Source organism: Vanessa atalanta, chromosome 5, assembly GCF_905147765.1.
Source record: "Vanessa atalanta chromosome 5, ilVanAtal1.2, whole genome shotgun sequence".
NCBI classification, from domain to species: domain Eukaryota; kingdom Metazoa; phylum Arthropoda; class Insecta; order Lepidoptera; family Nymphalidae; genus Vanessa; species Vanessa atalanta.
The window spans coordinates 6,863,812-6,883,812 of record NC_061875.1 but is presented as its reverse complement, the minus strand read 5'-3'; the positions used below and the strand labels follow the sequence as shown (position 1 = coordinate 6,883,812).

The following is a 20,001-nucleotide window of genomic DNA, read 5'->3' as shown; positions in this document are numbered from 1 at the left end:
TAGAGTGTATAAATGTATACACGAGTGTGTGAGCGAATACAGGACGTTCAATCTCTATAGCCTTACTCTCATAATCCGATGGGACGGCAAATCTGACACATCGGAAAGAATTTACGTGTACGACCGACAGCTTTGCGTGCTTTCCGAGTCACGGAGTCTAAGCGTACATATATATATATCTTATGAAAAAGGCAAAATTGCCAATTTTATGTTAATAAATTTAAAAAGGAATTGAGATATTCAATTTAATTTATTTGTCACGCCGTATTGATTCTTATAAGCACAAGTATCATATTTATTTTCTTATTACCTGTGAATGGTAAATGTCGCAAGCACTTTGCAGTTCCGATCGGTAGTTTTATAAATGATACAGGATATTTTAATAATCTCATAAAAAATAACTTATAGCGTTTGGTGAAATGTAAGTATTTGTTTATAATTTTGCTTGATACTGATTTTATTGTGCTACTTGTTTATATAAAATGTATGGACTTCGAATAAACAAGACTAATTTTAAAGTCAATTTTTTATTGTCTTACAAAATTAAGATTTAATTATTAATAAAAAAAATCAGTTGAAAATTTTAACTTTCGTTTCTTCATAAGGACCAGAGGCTTGCGTAACCTACAAGACTGAATATAGCACAAATATAATTTTATATTAAAAATGAACAACTATAACCTATCCCAACCACAGTACTAAAACAAATAAACAATCGTTTTGAATGTCGGCGAACTGTTGCCTTAAATTGAATAAATAATAAATTAAATTACTACACTTGTAACCCAAGGCGAATAACATTTTTGTCACGTATAATCTATATTGACATCAATTTATATTGACATAAATATTTCTACTTAATTACTACTGCGAATAATTCTATAAAAATAAAGGATTGCTTTAGTTATATAGAATATGTCAAACTTTAAGAGCTTGCCCTCACTGCAAAAGAAAAGAAAGAAAGAAACTGTGTCAATTTATTTTTACATTTAATAATCATATGAATATACAAGTCCTCGCGATATAAAATTCGTACGGAAAACCAATGTGGTATCATAATTATATAGAATCGTTGCGGTACAGATTTAATTCGCGCACATATATTATTCAGTAAAAAGTTGTATGTGGCTAACCAAGAAAAAAGATTCAGCAGTTACGTGCTCACGTCTAATGCACTGCTTTATTAATTACATTCTTTTATCGTTGAATAACGGTCCGATAAAAGAAGAGTAACCACAGATTAGAAAAAGAAGCGGAGTGATTTAGCAGTGCGCCTTACCCTTAATGCTCTTTATGGAGCATATATTGACAATTTCAATATTAAGTGCTTTCAAGTTTAAAAGCACTGGTTATAAATAAAAAAAATATTGTAATTTTAACCAAATTTTAATAAACAATTGCTTTACAAAATATTTTAATCTTTCAGGATAAATATGCAACTTTTAGTATGAAACCAATTATTTGATTTTTATAAAATATCATCGTAGAACTTTATAAGTAGTTGTCGTAGACTAAATTAAATTACGAGTGAAAATTCCATAATAGTAGCGATTGTCTAATGGGATCATGTGCTACCACTATGGAACCCAAAGACTAAAGCTATTATAACCACGATTCACACACCCAAATATAAAAACTTTCTCATTTATAATTTTGTGAGATACAGGAGGTACATATATTTAGCCGATTGAATACTTTCCAATATATTCCATTATATTGGAAAGTAAAATATTTACATAAAATTTACATTTATTGTCAATTTTGTACGAATTTGTGAACTTCGTTGTCCTATATTGTGGAAGCTGTTTGATTAATCACCATCTAATAAAATATGTTGTTTTGTAAATGTTTTGGTACAACATCTCAACATCAACATCTTTGGAGATACTTTGCCATTTATAATAATCTTTTAATATAAAATAATCAAAATTGTATTATTTCTTAAATTATCGGCAAAAATCTGATAGTATGAGGGTATGTTTATATTGCAGAACTCAACATAATCGGTACTATGACACGTTTGCTAATGTCACAATTTATGAAATTAGTCAAAATGCAACATTAAAAATTTCTCAGTAAATGTTCTACTCCTGCGCAAAGACTTCTTAAAGGTTTTTAGCTTACCGCACTACACATTTCCACTCTCGTTTATAGCAATAAAAACAATCTAAAATATATTTGTATTAGTTCTATGATACCTGTAGAGTAACAGCATATAAATTTCCAAAGGCTGGGCTTAAGCCTATTCTCTTTTTAGAAAAGTAGATTTAAATCTGCAACGTGCTTCAGTGAGCATTGGTAAGATACATGTGGTAGATTTTCATCTAACACAAGCATATTTCACCATAAAGTACGAGATGAATTGCACACAAATTAAGGACAAAAGTTTGGTAGTACTTACCCGAGTTTGAATCCGTAATCTTCGGTTAAGATCACGCGTTCTAACCACTGGGCCATATCAGGTGTACTTATAACCTGTAGTGTCTAAAATATAATTTCTTGATCCGCTTCGAAGCTGGGTTACTGTGTATTGTCAAAACGTGTTCGCTTTGTATCTGACTCATACGAGCTACGTCGTCCACTTACCCACATTTGTTTTGAAAAGTATGTGGACTATTAAACATTATGACATTCCGTGAAAGTACTGTTGCCCTTTTTAATTCATATCACGGAGACATCGTTAAATAAGAAACTATCTGTATGTCCTTCATATTGAATGAAATAGAAAATTCTAGCCATTCATTCTTTGTATATTTTTCGCTGTGTATAACATTAATCATACGTAAACAAACACGTACTAATGCATAAATATAGACATATCCATGATAAAATCCACTAATTTCTCTAACTGTATTTTATCAAAAATCATTAATATTAAAATGACATTTTAAAATACAGGCAACCTAATATCCATTTTAGTAACTGTTAAATAAAAGTTAGTTACCTAAAGTTTTATTAATTAAATAATTTTTCACAAGTGCATTGAATTCGTTGGCATTTATGAAAGTGTTACCTTTTAATTAACGTATATTTAATAATTAATTAAATTTTTGTTAAAGACACACGATATAAACACAGGAATACGTTCCTTAATCATAAATACATAAGCGAACGAAAATCGTGAGTAACGCCTTTAGTAATTATTTGTTACGTACAGTCGTACATATAATATTAAAGTCAAATATATTGTTACAAGATAAAAGAAAACATATAAACTACCGGATTTAAAGAGATATTCTATAAAATAGGCGTCATTGCGCAAAAGCAGTTCGCTTAAAAACACGTTTCCTTGCATTTTAAGAAAATATTTACTTTAAAACTTTATCTTCAATTGGTTCTTATTAAATCTGTTCATTTGGTACAAAATACATTGCTTTGAGGTGTGACGTAACCCGCCGGCTAATCCTCTGCCTATTCGTGTGTCAACCTTAAGTTAATGGTCAGCTAGAATTGGCTCAGTTTCAGTGCAAGCCGAGCTCGCCACACGTTCTGTATGCGGCCAGCCAACGCGCACATCGGGGACTCTTTATATAAAAGGAGATCTTACGAAACCGTTGGCACATTCGGACTATAGCCTGTCCAGGAAATCACCTGCAACATCTCTCACCGGACATTTCAAGATGCTGTTAATTCTGGTAATTATTGAGTTGTTTATAAATAGTTATTTAAGTTTATTACTATGGTTGCGAAATCTGTCAAGTCACGTGATGAATATACAAATTGCAATTGTACGTAATGATTCGACATCAGTGTTTTGAACTTTAGATCCAACGACCTTCCAGCTGATTGCGCTATGTTTTCAAATGCATGTCGCAAAAGTATTTCTTGTCAAATGCCCAATGTTTAATCACCTATAATTAATGCATTCGTTTTATTGTTAATAACTCCAACTTACTATAATAGACTATTAAAAAACGAGTTTTTTTTTTTTACTGAAACTATTTTCACGTATGTAACAATTATTATTGTAAAAGTTAAAAATAATTCAATTATACAACGATTCTACTAAGACGTTACAGTCGAATTCTTTATTATATTTCTATGCTTACTAACTGGTTTCCACCAAAATAATAATGTCGTCATGATATCCACACCTTCAAATAAATTGTTATTCAAGTATCAAATAGAAATGACTTGCACGATGGTTTAGTTCACTATCTAGTAAAAACATTGTACGTTAAGCCGATATTTACAAAATGTACAAATGATACATAATGTGTTTTTCAGGTTGTGGTGTTATTTGCGGTGGGTATATCAGTTGCTAGTCCAGTCGTCGAAAACCAATCCAGACCTCAAGTATTAAGCTATGAAATGGATACAGGAAATATGCCAAATTCTTATAATTTCCAGTGAGTACTTATATTTATTTTCTAAAAAATATTAGACAAATTAAATGTTAAAATAAATTCTATTAAAGAAATTACATTCGATCCAAATTTCTAAGCATTAATTCTTATTTTTATTTTACGATGTTCATAATTATATATATTTATAACAAACAAATTATTTGTATCATAATTTAAATCGAGAGTATGTTAGAAATATATTAAGATTAAACAAGCATAGTTTTGTACAAATTAAATGATTAAATTTACTTGGTAGTCGGGTTTTGTACAAGCCCGCCTGGGTAGGTAATACTCATCAGATATTGTACCGCCAATTGGCAAAACTTAGTTTTGTTGTGTTTTGGTTAGACGAGTCCTCTTAGCTCTCAAGGTTGCTGATATAAGAAATAATTCTTATACCGGCAATATCTATGGACGGTGGTGACCACTTACGATCACTACGAACCCATTTGGGGATAAAAGTAATAATACACAGAACAGATTTTTTTATTAAACGTATAAATTATCATTTTATAAACAAAAAAGACAGTTTTTGACAGTGTGCTACTTTATAATTATTTATCATACGTTATAAGCACAATATTACTGTACATAGCAGACAAATAAATACAATTCCTGTTAAAAGGAAAGTCAAAGGTGCCTAGGGGTGTCAAAAACCGTCTAAGTCTAAAGTATTGTGAACGAAGACACGGATACTCACAACAAAATATGTGTTGCTAGAACCTTATAGGGACGCGCTGACAAAAAACGTCATTTGTAGTGATTAATGTGTATCTGATCTAGTAGATAAAAACTGTCATTAAGAAATGTGAATAAAACATAATGTAAAAAATTTAAAAACTCGTGTTAACAAATTAATCAGAAACCTTCGACCTCGTGTATATAAATTACAAATAAGATGATTACCGTTATATATAAATATGAGTATTTGTTTGAATTGCATGTTTTGAAATACGACTGAATTCGCTTTAAATACATTTAAAATTATTTTACCCATATGCGACCTTCGTACTAATATCATATTCAATAAACCTGGCCACAATAGAAAATTGCATCAGTACTTAGAATCAAAATTGAACCATTGGTTTTCAATGAACCCATTAATGTAAAATTAGCACTTTAAAAGTGACTCATAAATGACACTAACAGTTGTTGTCTAATTGTTTCTTGTGGTGATTGAAGACATTTCCCTCCTTAAACTAATTACATGCCAAATAATTTCAAAGAGACAATGCTACTAACAATCAATCAAGATGTCATGGCTTTTCCAGCTATGTATTTATCGATCTAAATAAGATAAATATTGTACAAATATTTCATTTATTTATTCAGCAAAACAATAATATAGAATCAGATTTTTTATAAGATTTGTTTGATATTATAAATATTTATGCTGATCTTAAATCTAGCAATAATTGAAATTTATTATTTTTCGTTCTACTAATAGTTTGAATGATTACGACTGATTGAAAGATATTTAATAACAGTTATGTCTGAACGAGTATCGATTACAAGATTTTTTCCAAAAATAAATCTCACATCTCGCATACGTTTAACAGTAATTTCCAATCATATTATATCAAGTTTATTTTAGCAGCTATAATTTGTTTCAACTACACCTAAGCTTTAATAATGCGTACAATAATTGTCACACATAAGTAATAGTAATAGTAAGTACGCGTGCAAATTATATCATAGAATTTTATGAGAATTGAAAAAAAAGTAGTCATATTTATCAATTATGAGAAATATATATGTTTCTCAATTATATAGCAATAATTATAGCTGTATAATAAGAAAGTATAAATATACACTGTATCATATAAATACTTTATATTTCCTAAAAGGTAAAAATTAATATTTGATATCAACTCAAGAGAAAGCCACGAAATAAGCCGTATCGTTTAAATTTAACATCTCAATCATCTGTTAATTGATTTACCGAAACGCAGATGTTTTTTTTTTCTTATAATTTGCTCTCTCAGACTATCCAGTTCTACCGTTAATTAAAATTTCGGGATATTCAAGTATTTAACGTTCAAAAATCATTGATAACGTTTAAGTTAATTGGTTTAATTGGATGTATCTAATGTATGTACGTTATCGTGATTACTGGACACCAACCTGTCCTCCTACGTTCCTGTTACTCTTATGTGTGTATTCATTTTTATAATGCACGCAACACATTTAAAGCGTATATCCGTCTCCAAATATATCTTACGTTCCTTGACCTCGGAATATACACATTCCGTGTTTTTTTTTTCTAATTACAATTCTAACAAAGATATCCAATTAAATTTATAAAACAATGATATGTTTGCGGTATGCGCGAGGTATTTCATTAATTTTCATAATCAAATTACAAATCTTATGCGAAGATGTTAGATTTAAAGATTACACAGAACTAAGCGGTGAGACACCTTCGAATCATATAGAGTAAAAAATATAACATAATTAAGCAAAAGTGGTCAAGCAAAAATACGTTTTAATGTCCTATGAATCTATTATATACTAATATTTTAATGCGAAGATAACTCTGTCTATCTGTTTGTTATCTATCACACTTGTTACTGAATAAACAACTCGTAATAAACAAATAGTAATAAAATAAATTATATTGAAGTAGCTTATTAGGAATATAGAGGTATAATAGACTAGAAGAAGTCTTATTTTTTCGAATTCACGGGGGTCCCAGGAAGGCTAATAAGCAAGCTTGTTCTTTATTCCCTGGTATGAATAAGGAAGACACTTGCCTGTGCACCTTCCTAAAATAGAGTAACCTTATGTTATAGGTTAAATTAATTTACTTCAGATTAAAAAAAATATATATAATAGTTCCTAAAAAGAAAGCTCATTATACTTTTATTCAGTTATAGCACGACTGATTTCGGCCTATGTGTAATTTTTACGATACAAACCTGACGGCATGTCATGATTATGTAAATATACATCTATTCTCTACAACATCGCACTTATGTGAACAATTGGTAATAGCCTTATTATCCGGATACGTGACACGCTAATAATATAAGTACCTATAAGCGAAAGCTAATACTAAACAAGTATGTGTAATGTATGCACATATATACTGTACTTGGCTCAGAGCCGAATAGGCTCCGTGATCACGAAAATTTTAAGCAAATATTGCAGGTTCAGACCCATCATTTTCATAATTATTTCTAATTTAAATTAAATATTCGTCTCTTGCTCGGCGGTGATGGAAAACTACTACTAACTACTATATCTCTTACAATAATAATATTTTTATTATATGTGGAATTATTAATAAACAGATAAGCCTAAAATTTAACAATACTTACGATTTGTTGTATAGAAGCCGAAACATTTTATTCAACAAATAAATATATAATAATAGAGTTCTACTATTTTTTGAAGATTATAAAAATAATATAGAAACCCTGTAAAGTATTTTGTAAAATATAAATAAAATTAAAAAAAAAAACAACTATATCGTATATTAAATAAATCGACTGTTGAGAAACACCATAAAATATATCTTTAAGGTGTAGAAATAATTATGAATATTACAACCTCGTTAATTGCATTGAAAGGTTTTTTCAGACACAACGGTTAATATGAATACAATCGAAGATAAAACAGTGGACAAATTAGTCAGCTACTTACACCACAGGCTTCTTTTTCTCGTCATGTCAAACTTTTAAATGTTACGAACCTTAAAAGGCTTAATGAACCTGCAAGCGACAATGGCGTTATAAAAAGTAGAACGAAGCCGTCACGTCACCAGAAAAACTTGGAACTTGAATTATGTGTTACGCATTTAAGTTGAATGCCCGTTTGGGTTTCGAATATCCTTTTATAGAACCTTTATCTGTTTCGCCCCCAATCATGATATATATGACACTTTCCAAACCTAATACTCGCTATTTTAATGGATATAAAATATGCACATTGCGAATAAATCACATCAAAACTTGTACGAAAAAGTCGTGTTAAAAAAATTGTATTATACGTTTACATTCCTAGGTGGTCCAGCGGTTTGAAGGCGTAAAAATTAACTGAAAGTCGCGGGTTAAAGCCTGGGTAAGGACTAAATAATACAAGCTTCAACTATTCTCCCCAAAAGGAGTAGTTAGTTAGTATAGTAGTGGGTTATTTTCAGGCTGTTATTTAACTATACTTTTATGTAAGATCTAAAACAATAACCTAACTTCAGGTTTCTTGCTTGAAACAAGTATAACACATTTAAGTTAAATGGCCGTTTGGATTTCGAATATCCTTTTATAGAATCTTAGTCTGCTTCGCCCTCATCGATGGTATATATGACAGTTTACAAACCAACGTCACCTTACCATATTCGTTTTAAACAAGCTTATGATTTCATTTAAAAGTCATAATCATTATTATAAAGAAAGAAAATTTAGTTTTAAAACTAAAAACCGACTATGGAAAAATCGTAGAATGAGAAAAAAACAAATGAAAATGTACAAAAAAAAACAAATTTTGTTCGAAATTCTTATCTACCGACTATTATTTCTAAAGTAATAAGTAAGGAGATTGTTTTATGTTTTATATTTAAATTAATTCCAATTCGTTGTGGTAATGTTCAGAAGTTAGCCCTAGGCGCATCCCACCTTGCCTTGTCACATCAAAACTATTGTAGAACTTATTGTACTAGTAGTGATTTAAGTTTAGTTTAACACTTTTTTACTGTTAAGCTTACTGTAAAATTTACTGTTATCTTGCTGTATTGCAATTTTTTATACTTCCCAAATTAAATTAATATATTTAGTTATATGTATATGTTGTCGAGTGATTAATAAATATTACGAAAAATAATTCGTGCAGCAAATTAAACAAATACCAACTAAAATGAAGGATACTATGACTCATCTTTGTTTAAAAATAATCAACATAAGATGCTAAAACATTATGATGTCAGTTGTAGGTCTGAATCAATACATTATATATTTATGCACAGTCTTATATTACTTTATAATTTTCTTTTTTTTGTAATTAAAATCACTTGCAGACTGATCACGGACTTGCCTAGACATCCCAATGAGAATGTTTAAAAAAAGTATAAATAAAAAGATAACAAATAAATTTATAGAGAGATTCGTCCCTAGTTATTATTAAATGTAAGTTTTTTTATCGTCTCGTATTACTATACTATACATCCGAATTATTAAAAACTTTTTATAATTATCGTTAATACAGTCGTTATATTGGCACACCAACTATTATATAATAATATATAATAGTTGGTGTGCCAATATCGTATGGGATAATCGTTAGTAAAAATAAATTTAAGTTCTACGACCTAACACTACAACTAGATGTATCTTAATTCAACGCCAGCAATTAATAAAATATTAATAAATTGTTTCCTTTTTGGTAATTAAAAGGAAATGTTTTGAACAAAACCAGTTTTTTTATTGTACCAGCTTTCAAACTGGACCTAAGATGTTGACTAGAAAAAAATGATAGTATGGGAATATGTTTTGAATTAAGTATGGAACGCGAGCGTAATGAACTTTTTATTGCATAAGGAATATTTCTTAATATTTATGTAAAATTATATAGTTTAAAGTTATGTAGAATATATATTATTTTGCTTGCTTAAGTGCACCCACAAAAATAGTTAATTTGATGTTGGAAAACAAGAAACTGATAGTAAATATTCAGCACCACCCATTGAAATTGGCGATGTAAGAAATATTTTTACTAAGCATTCCTTACATGGCTCGTCTTTAGGTACTAATATTTCCCTTGTGCATGTAGTTATACTAGCTCACTCTCACTTCAAACCGATACAAAACTATGCAAGTATTATTGCGAAACATCGCAGTTTATTCAAAAGACTTTTTAGGAATTTCGAAACCTATGAGAGGTTTTCTTAAATCGGCTTACGCTATTAATATATAAGATGATGATCAAAGTGAAATGATTTTATTATGTATCAATTCGAGATATACACACAAAAGGTTCTGCAGGATCACAAATGTGTTAACATTTTTCAACTATACAATTAATAATGATGATATAAAATATTACTTCAAGAACATCACGTATTAATATTACAATCTTAACATTATATAACTATAGAAATAATAAAATAATAATAGCTTCACACATTTTAATAATCGTGATTTTAATGACGGTTTTAATAGTGCAATATACATGTAGTAAATAAATCTTTTGTACATATATATCTGTATGGGAAAATCCTCTTACGTAATTCTTAAAAATAATTGTATATATTTTCATAATATTTAATTAAATATTTTTATGCTTCTATGTATTTTTGTTGATAACAAATATATATATATAAAAAAGATAACTACAAATGATGAAAGAACCCCGTATCTTATTTCTAGAATAATAGCGTCAAAATATTAATCACCATTTAATTGGAATTAACTTTGATAAGGCCTTTGAATTTCACAAAATTTCTCGTTTAGTTTTAAAAAAATATTTCGATGAAATTGTATTGGAATAACCCAAGGATATTGTTATATCTCTACTCACATTGCGTAAGGACATGAATAATTAAACTTTCGTGCCTAGTTTGACAATTTATGATGCGTTCATAGCATACAAATTCCAAATGAATATATTATTCCTGGAATTTTTTTGAATCATTGTACTCTAATTTAAAAAAAAATCTACTTATAAGGTGACGTCACCTTAAAAGTAGGTCAAATTAACAAACATAAACTTTTATTAACATAAAATTAATTTTCTTGCTATGGAAGACTACTTTGCTTAATTTTTTCACCAAAGTTTTAGAAAACCTATCATCCCTTCTGTAACTACCTACTATAAAAGTTTGATGGTTTAAATGACTACCTATCCATACATTTATGTATTTTATTTTTATAACTTTGTTGCGTAACTATATTAAATTTCTAATTAAAATATATTTATTAATTTGATGTATTTCAGCTATAACACCAGCGATGGCTCTTCTAGGACAGAGGAAGGAAACATGATAGATACAGGAATGGGCGCCCCCGCTCTGGACGTGTTAGGCGCTGTCCGTTGGTTCGATGAAAAAGGAAATCAATACGAAATGACGTACAAAGCCGGAAGAAGAGGGTATAGAACTATCATAAAGAAAATATCATAGATTAACGAAAAAACGAACCTGAACGAGACTGGATATGATATCATAATTTATTTGGTTGTCTTTTATTTATTTATTAAACTAAATTATTAAGTTGTTGACGTGTTTTAACATCCTTATTTATATTTAATACTGATCATTTATATTGTAAATTAGTTATAATAACAACATATCTACGTCAATCACTCAATCAATTGAATTTTTTCGAGACGGCCTTTACAAGATTCAATTTAAAGTTACCAATTCGAAATATCAATTTTACCGAAAAAGTGATTTAAAGAAACTTTTATTAGTTACTATTTTTCATAAATGACATAAATATAAATGTTATTATTATTATGTACACTATATATATATTATTTATTTATTTGAAACACCATCGGCATATTCACAAAAATAATGCAATCAAAAGTACACGGACCGCTGCAGTGTGATATACCTGTATTTACAAAAAGTAATACACTCTTAAATTAACAATAAAACTTAAACTTAAACTAGCACAACTTAGATAAAGATACGACTTAAGGCTTAACACAAACATAACAATTGTAAACCTCCAAAAACAAAAATAAAGGTACAACAAAAACAATGATTCACTTACAGCGTATAATAATGATTTCTTAAAGCTAAAGAGACTTTGATAGTGGATGTCGATGTCAAGTCTGTTTATAGAATTATAAGTCCATGCATCGAGTAATGTATGTATATATGACCAATCAACTAAAACTAACTCCACGTATTTTTAATCGTATAATTATTGTACATAATAATATGTCTTGTTGATGGTGTTTTTATAATATGAGCGGAAGATGGATCTTGGTAGAATATCCCATTTTCTAGATCAAGCTGGCACTAGTTTTCTTGTTCTTAATTTCAATAAATAATAACAGAAGGGTCTCCCTTTTTGTTAATAGGCAAAATTATATAATTATAAGAGTAATTTATTTAAATATAATTTACCAATTAATAAGTCAAGCGAAAATTAGAAAATGGGATCTTCTACCAAGATCCATCTTCCAACCTACAAGTGAAATACTGACGAGTTTTTTTTAAGTATATTATTGGTATATAAGTGTTATAAGTATATAGGTGTGCACATATAAATGAACACATATTAAGACATTCTACATATGGGTAAGTTTTGTATTATTGACAGGATAAATTGTATTATTATAGTATTTGGGTAAAATATATGAATGTAAGTTAACAAATAATAAGAACATATTTTTCTTCGTTTTTGCCATTGAAATGATTTAATTTCAATAAAAACTGAAATTTTGCAAGAGTCCTTGTGTTCGACTCAGCCAATGTAGTACCTAATTGACGTCAGACGTCATATTTCATCATTTCCATGTTATCACCTCGTCTACTAATTTAACTTCCAATATATATATTCGGTCGCTTGCTGTAACTTCAGCAAACAAAGTCTGTATTTAAGAACAATTTTTTTGACGATCAATATCATTTACGTAGTATCTTCCCAACAATCTCCACCCAAGATGATCGCTTTGGTAAGTTTATTTTATGTTCCATAATATGTAAACATGACTTAAATTGAACCCGGTTTACGGGTATAAAACATCTCCGGGAGATTGGGTCAAACTGAAGTCCATTTTGATCCAATATTTCCCCGGAGAATAATTTAAGAGGGCAACAAAGGCTTATTATAAAGTCGCTAGCATCCAATAAACGGTAGATGGATGTTGTAGATGTTAAAAATCATCTTATCGACCTATTTATTTGGGACTGCTGTAAATTATTAAACTCTTATACGTCGAATGGTGTTAAAAGCATATTTGTAATTTAGCTAAATATTTTTTAAATAATTCGAGAAGTAGTTAAGACATACATATATATAAAAAAACAATATATTTGTTTTCCCAATATTACAAATTCTGCAGAAAGTGGCATCTTTGTCAAGTTCATGCCTGGGATCGGTAATCACCGGACTTTATATATTTGAAAAATATATAATGAGTTTTATATTTTCAGAGACTCTTTATTCTAGCGTCAGCTATAGCAATGTTGGCAGCTCAAGAAGCCAGTTCACCTCCCCCAGCTCATATAATCACCGAAAAGACAATCGTTAGACAAAATGGCTATGACTTTGAGTAAGTACTACTATTATATATATGTATATTATATTACTGTATTTGGATACTTAACATTATGCCTTATTCCTAGTTTATAATTACTAGTTGTCGCCCGCGGCTTCGTTCGCCTTTTAGAGGTTTGTGGTCATATGTTAGGTAAAAAAGTAGGCTATGTAATTCCTTGGAGTTCAAGTTTGCTTCGTACCCTTATTTCATCAAATTCGGTTCATTGGTTTGGAAGTGAAAGAGTGACAGACACACAGACAGACAGCGTTACTTTCACATTTATAATATAAGTATAGATTAGTTTTCCAACTATATATTAGCAGAACGCGTAAATAAACTTATATGTACTAACCTGGATTAGTCACTTATACATATTTTATAATAATTCAATTTAAGTGGTTTGTTTAAATAATTTAAACAATTTAAACTTAAATATGAGGACATAAATAACGAAACAATAAATAAAGAAATAACTCGCCTTATAATGCTGCTTTTTTTTAAGCAAACATCAATATCGATTATATTTGAATATAATGCTAAACATTACGCTACAATATTTAGAAACATAATTTGAAATAACAATAAAAAGATAGTAACGTTTTATTTTATTTTTAAATTATTAAAATTATATGGTATTTCTATATTTAAAAGTATAAACTAATAAACTGTAAGTATCCTATGTACTACGGCATCAACTGATCCATCCATGAAAACTCAGTGGTTTTAAGCCCACAAACTTCAATTTAATCTAAGCACTGTGCCATCACGACTCTCAAATATTTCGTCACATATATTATATATAATCATACAATTTGCTCGTTTATAAATAACTTACGCAAAAATAGTCTTAGATAACTTCATTGTTAATATTAAAATTGATGTTACGTAATCTTTGTTCAGGTTTCAGACGAGTGACGGCGTGTCACGTAAGGAGGAAGCTGAGCTAATCACTGTGGGAGATCACCAGGGCATCGGAGTGAAAGGCTCGTACTCGTATTTAGCTCCCGATGGGCAACAATATATCGTCTCCTACACAGCTGATGATAAGGGCTTTAAGCCACAAATTCGTATCGGTTCCTCAAGCGATCAATAAATATATTATATAGTATTTATAGTTTTTTACTTAAATGATCTTCGAGAGTAGTTACACACGGTGTTAACCTAAAAGCTACAACCCTATTTAATAAATAAAGTAGCGTATAAGCAATTGATTGCGCTGATAATACTTATTCTGAGTTTTCTGTCTGGAGATCTTTTAGAAAGATCTCGGTTATCATTGAAATTATATTGTCATAAATATATTAAGGGGCTGTAAAGAAAGTTGTTAAAATAAAAGCTTAACACGTCTTCAACAAAAAAAATATTTAAACGTGTATCTTTAACAAAATTGAACTTAAATATTATTAAAATAAATGAAAATTCAACGCGAAAAGATAAGAAGGAAAGAAGCTACTTTTACGACAATCTAGAAAAAAAAAATCAATAACTTATTTTTTCGTAATGTATGTTTCAAAATAATTAGTCATAATATTATTATTTATTATTATACTCTATTCTAAAACATACATATATAAATATATGTTTATTTTCTTATTTAAATACATGAATATTAATATTAGCGTGGCCACGAACAAAAGCCTATAAACCAGTATAAAATGTCATAGATAAGAAACCTATGACCAAACTTTACAATAAAAGGTGTGGTGTACAAATGAGTGATAACTACACATAAATCTATAAGGATCCAATGTTTTTTATTATTTTACATATGTCATAAACATTTTTAGTGGTCAGATATTTGAATTTTTGGTACTTACGTATTGACGCCAACGCAGCAAATAAAAGGGAAGGGCTTAGCATTCCGCCGCACGATTTTGATTAAACAAAGTGTTGTCTATGGTAGAGGTTTGGTCCCTGATTACAACAATATGTTTGTTGCGGTTTATTTTGATCATTTTCCTAGAAGGCTTTAGATTCATGCATTTCATTGCGCAAAATTGACAAACCACCGACTCTGTTAACTGTGACTCAATATGGTCTTGTCGGTCTTACCTCTAGAGTGCTTTTTAAGAAACAATTTTGAAACTACAATATTTATTTTTGCCAATATCTCAGGACAAAGCACAGGCACATCGTGTGAAGGTAAAGTTGCTGCACACCCCCTAGCGCCGAAGGTCACTAAGTTTCGAAATTGTTAATAAAGAACTTAATTTTACGGCTAGAATTACAATATGAATTTGTGCTAATAGAGTCGAGATGGCCCAGTGGTTAGAACGCGTGCATCTTAACCGATGATTTCGGGTTAAAACCCAGACAGCACCACTGAATTTTCATGTGCTTAATTTGTGTTTATCATTCATCTCATGCTCGGCGGCATGTGCGTCATGTGAATTCCACCGGAGCAGCGTGGTGGAATATGCTCCAAACCTTCTCCTCAAAGGGAGAGGAGGCCTTTAGCCCTTCAGTGGAAAATTTACAGGCTGCTTATGTATGTAATGTTTGTGCCAATATCTCAGGAACAGAGCATTTTAGGTTAGTTTAAGTAAGGCGAGTTTAGCCTACAACTTAATTTAACCTATATTGCCGCATTCGCAGAATTTTAGGTTTGGTGGCGATAATACGTAAGTATCCAATTTTAAATAACGTAGTTGTGTTCATAAATATTCTTATCTATCATCTGTTTTATCCTGCTTCTACAGTTGAAGAATCTTTATTCTCATACGAATTACATTATTTTACTGAGAACAAAAATTATTATTAAATGTTAAACTGAGCACACCAAAGTATCAACAATTGTATAATACTCATGGGTTCTCACGGTTTCGTACGGATAAAACTAAAATTGTATCTCTAAGTCGCACTAACACATATTGCATCGCAAATTGATTAAACTGTTTAGTGTTTACGCAAAACAACATCCTCGAAAGCCGTTAAAAGGTTTTTCAATTTAAAAGTGTTTATGTCTCTTGAATTTATTAGCTGGATACTAGGAATGGCCAAAACTTCTTTTGTTGTCCGGAATTCGGCATCTTCATCTGGTTTACCTGACATTTTTATTCGAGTGACTCACCTAAAATTCCGAATATTCTTAAGTATATTATATGTACCTACATCCATTGAAAAAAGACTATACTTGCTATCGATTTACAATATCTTTTCTTAAATTTGATGTTCACTTTTTATCTATACTAATATATAAAGTTGGTAAGTTTATTCTTTAGGTGGCCCATTTATTGAAAAAGACTGTAAACTATACCCTACGAGCCTGCTACACAGGCGGCAGAGCATTTAACGAGGGTGATGCTGCGTGGATTAGCCAATTTCATTGATACATTTTAGTTAAATAAGTTGTAGCTATAGGTGGTTACTCAAAGAAAGTATAATTGTGTTGAGTATAATCTCTCAAATATGAGTTAAATTTTGCTTTCAATAGCGATAAAATCTTTATCTATTATGAAGGAAAAAAGGCGAACAGTTGTCATTATTTTACAGTAATAAGAATAAAGTGGAAACATTTTGTGGAAGATTTAAGAAAATTCCTCAAGATGGTTGCTTCTAGAAGGTTTCTTTTTAATACAAAAAATGCGCAGAGTTATTATAAAACACAATATTTGTGTGCACACTTATTCTACGACGGCATTAAGAACGATCGGAAGGACTATCAGCTCCAACATGTTCTCCAAAGCCCAGGAGATTAAATAGATATAAGTGTGTGCGCTACAAAAGTGCACACTCTCTCTTTTAATCCGATGGAATGGAAATCTGACAAGAGTTCGGGTGCGTGACCAATAGCTTTAATTGCATGCTGAGAAACGGGAGTGTCAACACTATCAATTTCAAACTCCGGGCTGATATTGAGAATTTATTGAAAGAAAAAATCAAATAACCTTTAATCTGCAGGTATACAAGATCAACAAGAAAGTTTATTATTGTTACAAGAATAAATAACATGTAATCTACCCGTAACATTACCTATTTAACTTTTATAATAATCCAGAATCAACAAACACGGACAAAAATGAACTCTTCATAATTATACTAATTTTATGTATTTGATGTTAAATTATGTACATATCCATTAACTTAATATAAACAAATATTATTAATAGAGAAAATGATTAGGTATATTATGTAAAGTCAATGGAAATGCATTTTTTTAAGTTCTAAAAATATGTTCCTTACTAAAATGAACCGTATTAAAACAACCGTGCCTTTTTCTTCATAAATTAATTTATGAAATTAATAATCACTTTTTAATTATAGTTATTACATATTAAAAAAAACTATATCATCATTTATGCCTTTCGGTTTCACGTTAAATTTATATTATACATTTACATATTATTTCTCATCGTTAAAAAACTAATGAATGGACCAAAGCCTGTAACAGTACCTAATATGTACGTTGATGAATGAATGGATTATGGTAAAATGTTAATGAATATAATAAAAAAATAAGGATACCATGAAAATTCCGAAACGATAGAGGTTATTGGGTGCGATTAAAATTGGGACTTATCGTGTGACATTTTGAAGTTTTTTAGTTGAAAGTAGTAACAATTAATGCATTTTCCGTACTAAAAATTGTTATCGAATCGTAAAGAACATTTTAGAAATCGATTTCCTATTCGTGATGACAACTTATCTAGAGATTTCCAGATTACATAACGTTCATGTTGTTTACTGAACCGTTCTTTAAGACGTAAAGTTTTATAGCATATGTCCCTAACAAATGGCTCAGCTAAGTCTTAAACAGTTATTTCTAGGAATGACGCGTGCCTAAATACATAATATACACATTTATAGTTTTAAGTATTGATTTAATTAATTGCACTTATGAACATCAACTAATAATTAATTTATTAATATTTACAATAAATTACCATTTTTATAACATCATATTTAAATATTACAAACATTATCATAACTATAAAAACCAGATATTTAATATTTCGAAATTAAACAAACACCATTCAATGAAGGATTAATGTTATTATAACAAAACAGGCTCCGTTTTTATTTCTGTTCTCATCCCGTTGACGGCACCCAAGGTAGTACAAGTTAAACATGAAGATTCGGTATTTTTTGTTTATTTAGATTATATATGGACTATATATATTTGTACTTAAAGGTTCGTTATGGAATACATTTTAGTACATTCAGTACTGTATATTTGATTTCAAACAGTATTATAAATGGGTCGTTATAACCTTAAAGCTGTTTAAGATTGTGCAGGTTTGTCTCCGTCCTTAATTTCGGTGGGTTGGTAACCGTTTTTGTCAGCAACGAAAGTCACGGAGATTATCTGTCCATCAGGAGCAACATACTTGTAACTGCCCTTTACAGAGAGACCTTGCTGTTCAGTATCGTTTTTGTAGTCGCCTTGTTCTTGCCTTGAAGTTCCATCACTTGTCTCATATCTAAAATATTAATAATAAATAATCGTAGTTCGTTCTTTATTTATAATCGTAAATACTTTTTAATAGTAGTATAATATAGTAAACACTTACATTGTTGCATATTCCGTGATTAAATTCATTAAATATACATACATTCGTCGCATACAAATCATTAAAATCTAAGATTTACTAAAGCTGAATAATTATCATGTCTATTAATAAGTATTTCAATATAATTAAGAAATTTCTCTTAATTACATTCACCATCTTTCTATGTCAGTTTTAAATTTAATTTCCATCTAAATTCATAAATTATTTTTTTTTATAAAAAATCATTATTAAACAGTAAATATTATTATATTATCAAACTTAAAAAGTTACATTTAATACAATCGAAGAAATTAAATTGTTCTATGTGGCATTCATCTCTCACTTGAAGCATGATGATTTTTCATAAACTTACTCAAAGTTGTATCCGTTTTCACTAACTTCGGAATCTTGCTTGACTATTTGCACAGGTTGCGCCTGAGGTTGATCTTGAGGCAAAGCGCACGCTAATGCAAGAGCGGCCACGGCAAAAATTGTCTATAAAAAGACGTACACTCATTTTCTTAAAATTATACTTAGTTAAAGTAATGTCTATGAAATGTATTAAAATTATACTTTCAGCGAAAAACATAAAATCCCTAAAAATGACAATTAAGACTTGATAATCTTAAATTCGATTTTCAAACATTATTTTCGATAAACGATTTAAAAAAAATAAAACTTACAATTTTCATCATTTCGCTGTTTTGTTAATGCACTGAAACTGAAGTTTGTACGAATGCCTGAACGAATCCTGAGCGTCTGTTGTCAGTAGTGATTACCAGAGCTATAAATATCTTCATTGTATTGACAATACGTCGTGGCATCAAAGGTGCTAATTACAATCAAGTTAACAGTTTATTTAAGAAGATTCACCAAAATTTTACAGGGATTTGTGAATTGTGTGAATTATGTCCATGCAGTTAGGGGTCATGTGTGCAACACTTAACATAAATTTCATT

At 29.7% G+C, this 20,001-nt stretch overlaps 3 protein-coding genes across 3 annotated transcripts; 2 read left to right on the top strand and 1 right to left on the bottom strand.

The window, feature by feature from the left end:
* The first annotated feature begins 142 nt into the window (after nucleotides 1-142).
* Nucleotides 143-14,646, top strand: LOC125064342 (endocuticle structural glycoprotein SgAbd-5-like). The gene is made up of 4 exons (XM_047671331.1): nucleotides 143-147; nucleotides 12,928-12,965; nucleotides 13,447-13,565; nucleotides 14,454-14,646. Exons 2-4 carry the CDS (start codon nucleotides 12,954-12,956, stop codon nucleotides 14,644-14,646), a joined length of 324 nt encoding a protein of 107 aa, XP_047527287.1. The 5' UTR covers nucleotides 143-147; nucleotides 12,928-12,953.
* LOC125064247 (larval cuticle protein 65Ab1-like) lies at nucleotides 3,298-11,590 on the top strand. Its single transcript, XM_047671197.1, is given in 5 exon segments — nucleotides 3,298-3,566; nucleotides 3,569-3,625; nucleotides 3,820-3,827; nucleotides 4,228-4,349; nucleotides 11,274-11,590. Coding segments are annotated over 5 exon segments (444 nt in total). The 5' UTR covers nucleotides 3,298-3,493; the 3' UTR covers nucleotides 11,458-11,590.
* A 3,861-nt stretch (nucleotides 14,647-18,507) lies between the features above and the next one.
* On the bottom strand, nucleotides 18,508-19,813 carry LOC125064245 (endocuticle structural glycoprotein ABD-5-like). Its single transcript, XM_047671195.1, has 3 exons — nucleotides 19,726-19,813; nucleotides 19,416-19,537; nucleotides 18,508-18,973 (listed from the first exon to the last, which is right to left on the bottom strand). Exons 1-3 carry the CDS (start codon nucleotides 19,735-19,737, stop codon nucleotides 18,775-18,777), a joined length of 333 nt encoding a protein of 110 aa, XP_047527151.1. The 5' UTR covers nucleotides 19,738-19,813; the 3' UTR covers nucleotides 18,508-18,774.
* Between the last annotated feature and the right edge of the window lie 188 nt (nucleotides 19,814-20,001).

Excerpts from the sequence above, each read along its gene's own strand:
- LOC125064245 (XM_047671195.1), bottom strand. Across the intron at positions 18,974-19,415 it reads GAAAACGGATACAACTTTGA|ATATGAGACAAGTGATGGAA; the intron begins GTAAGTTTATGA and ends TTAATATTTTAG.
- LOC125064342 (XM_047671331.1), top strand. Across the intron at positions 13,566-14,453 it reads CAAAATGGCTATGACTTTGA|GTTTCAGACGAGTGACGGCG; the intron begins GTAAGTACTACT and ends ATCTTTGTTCAG.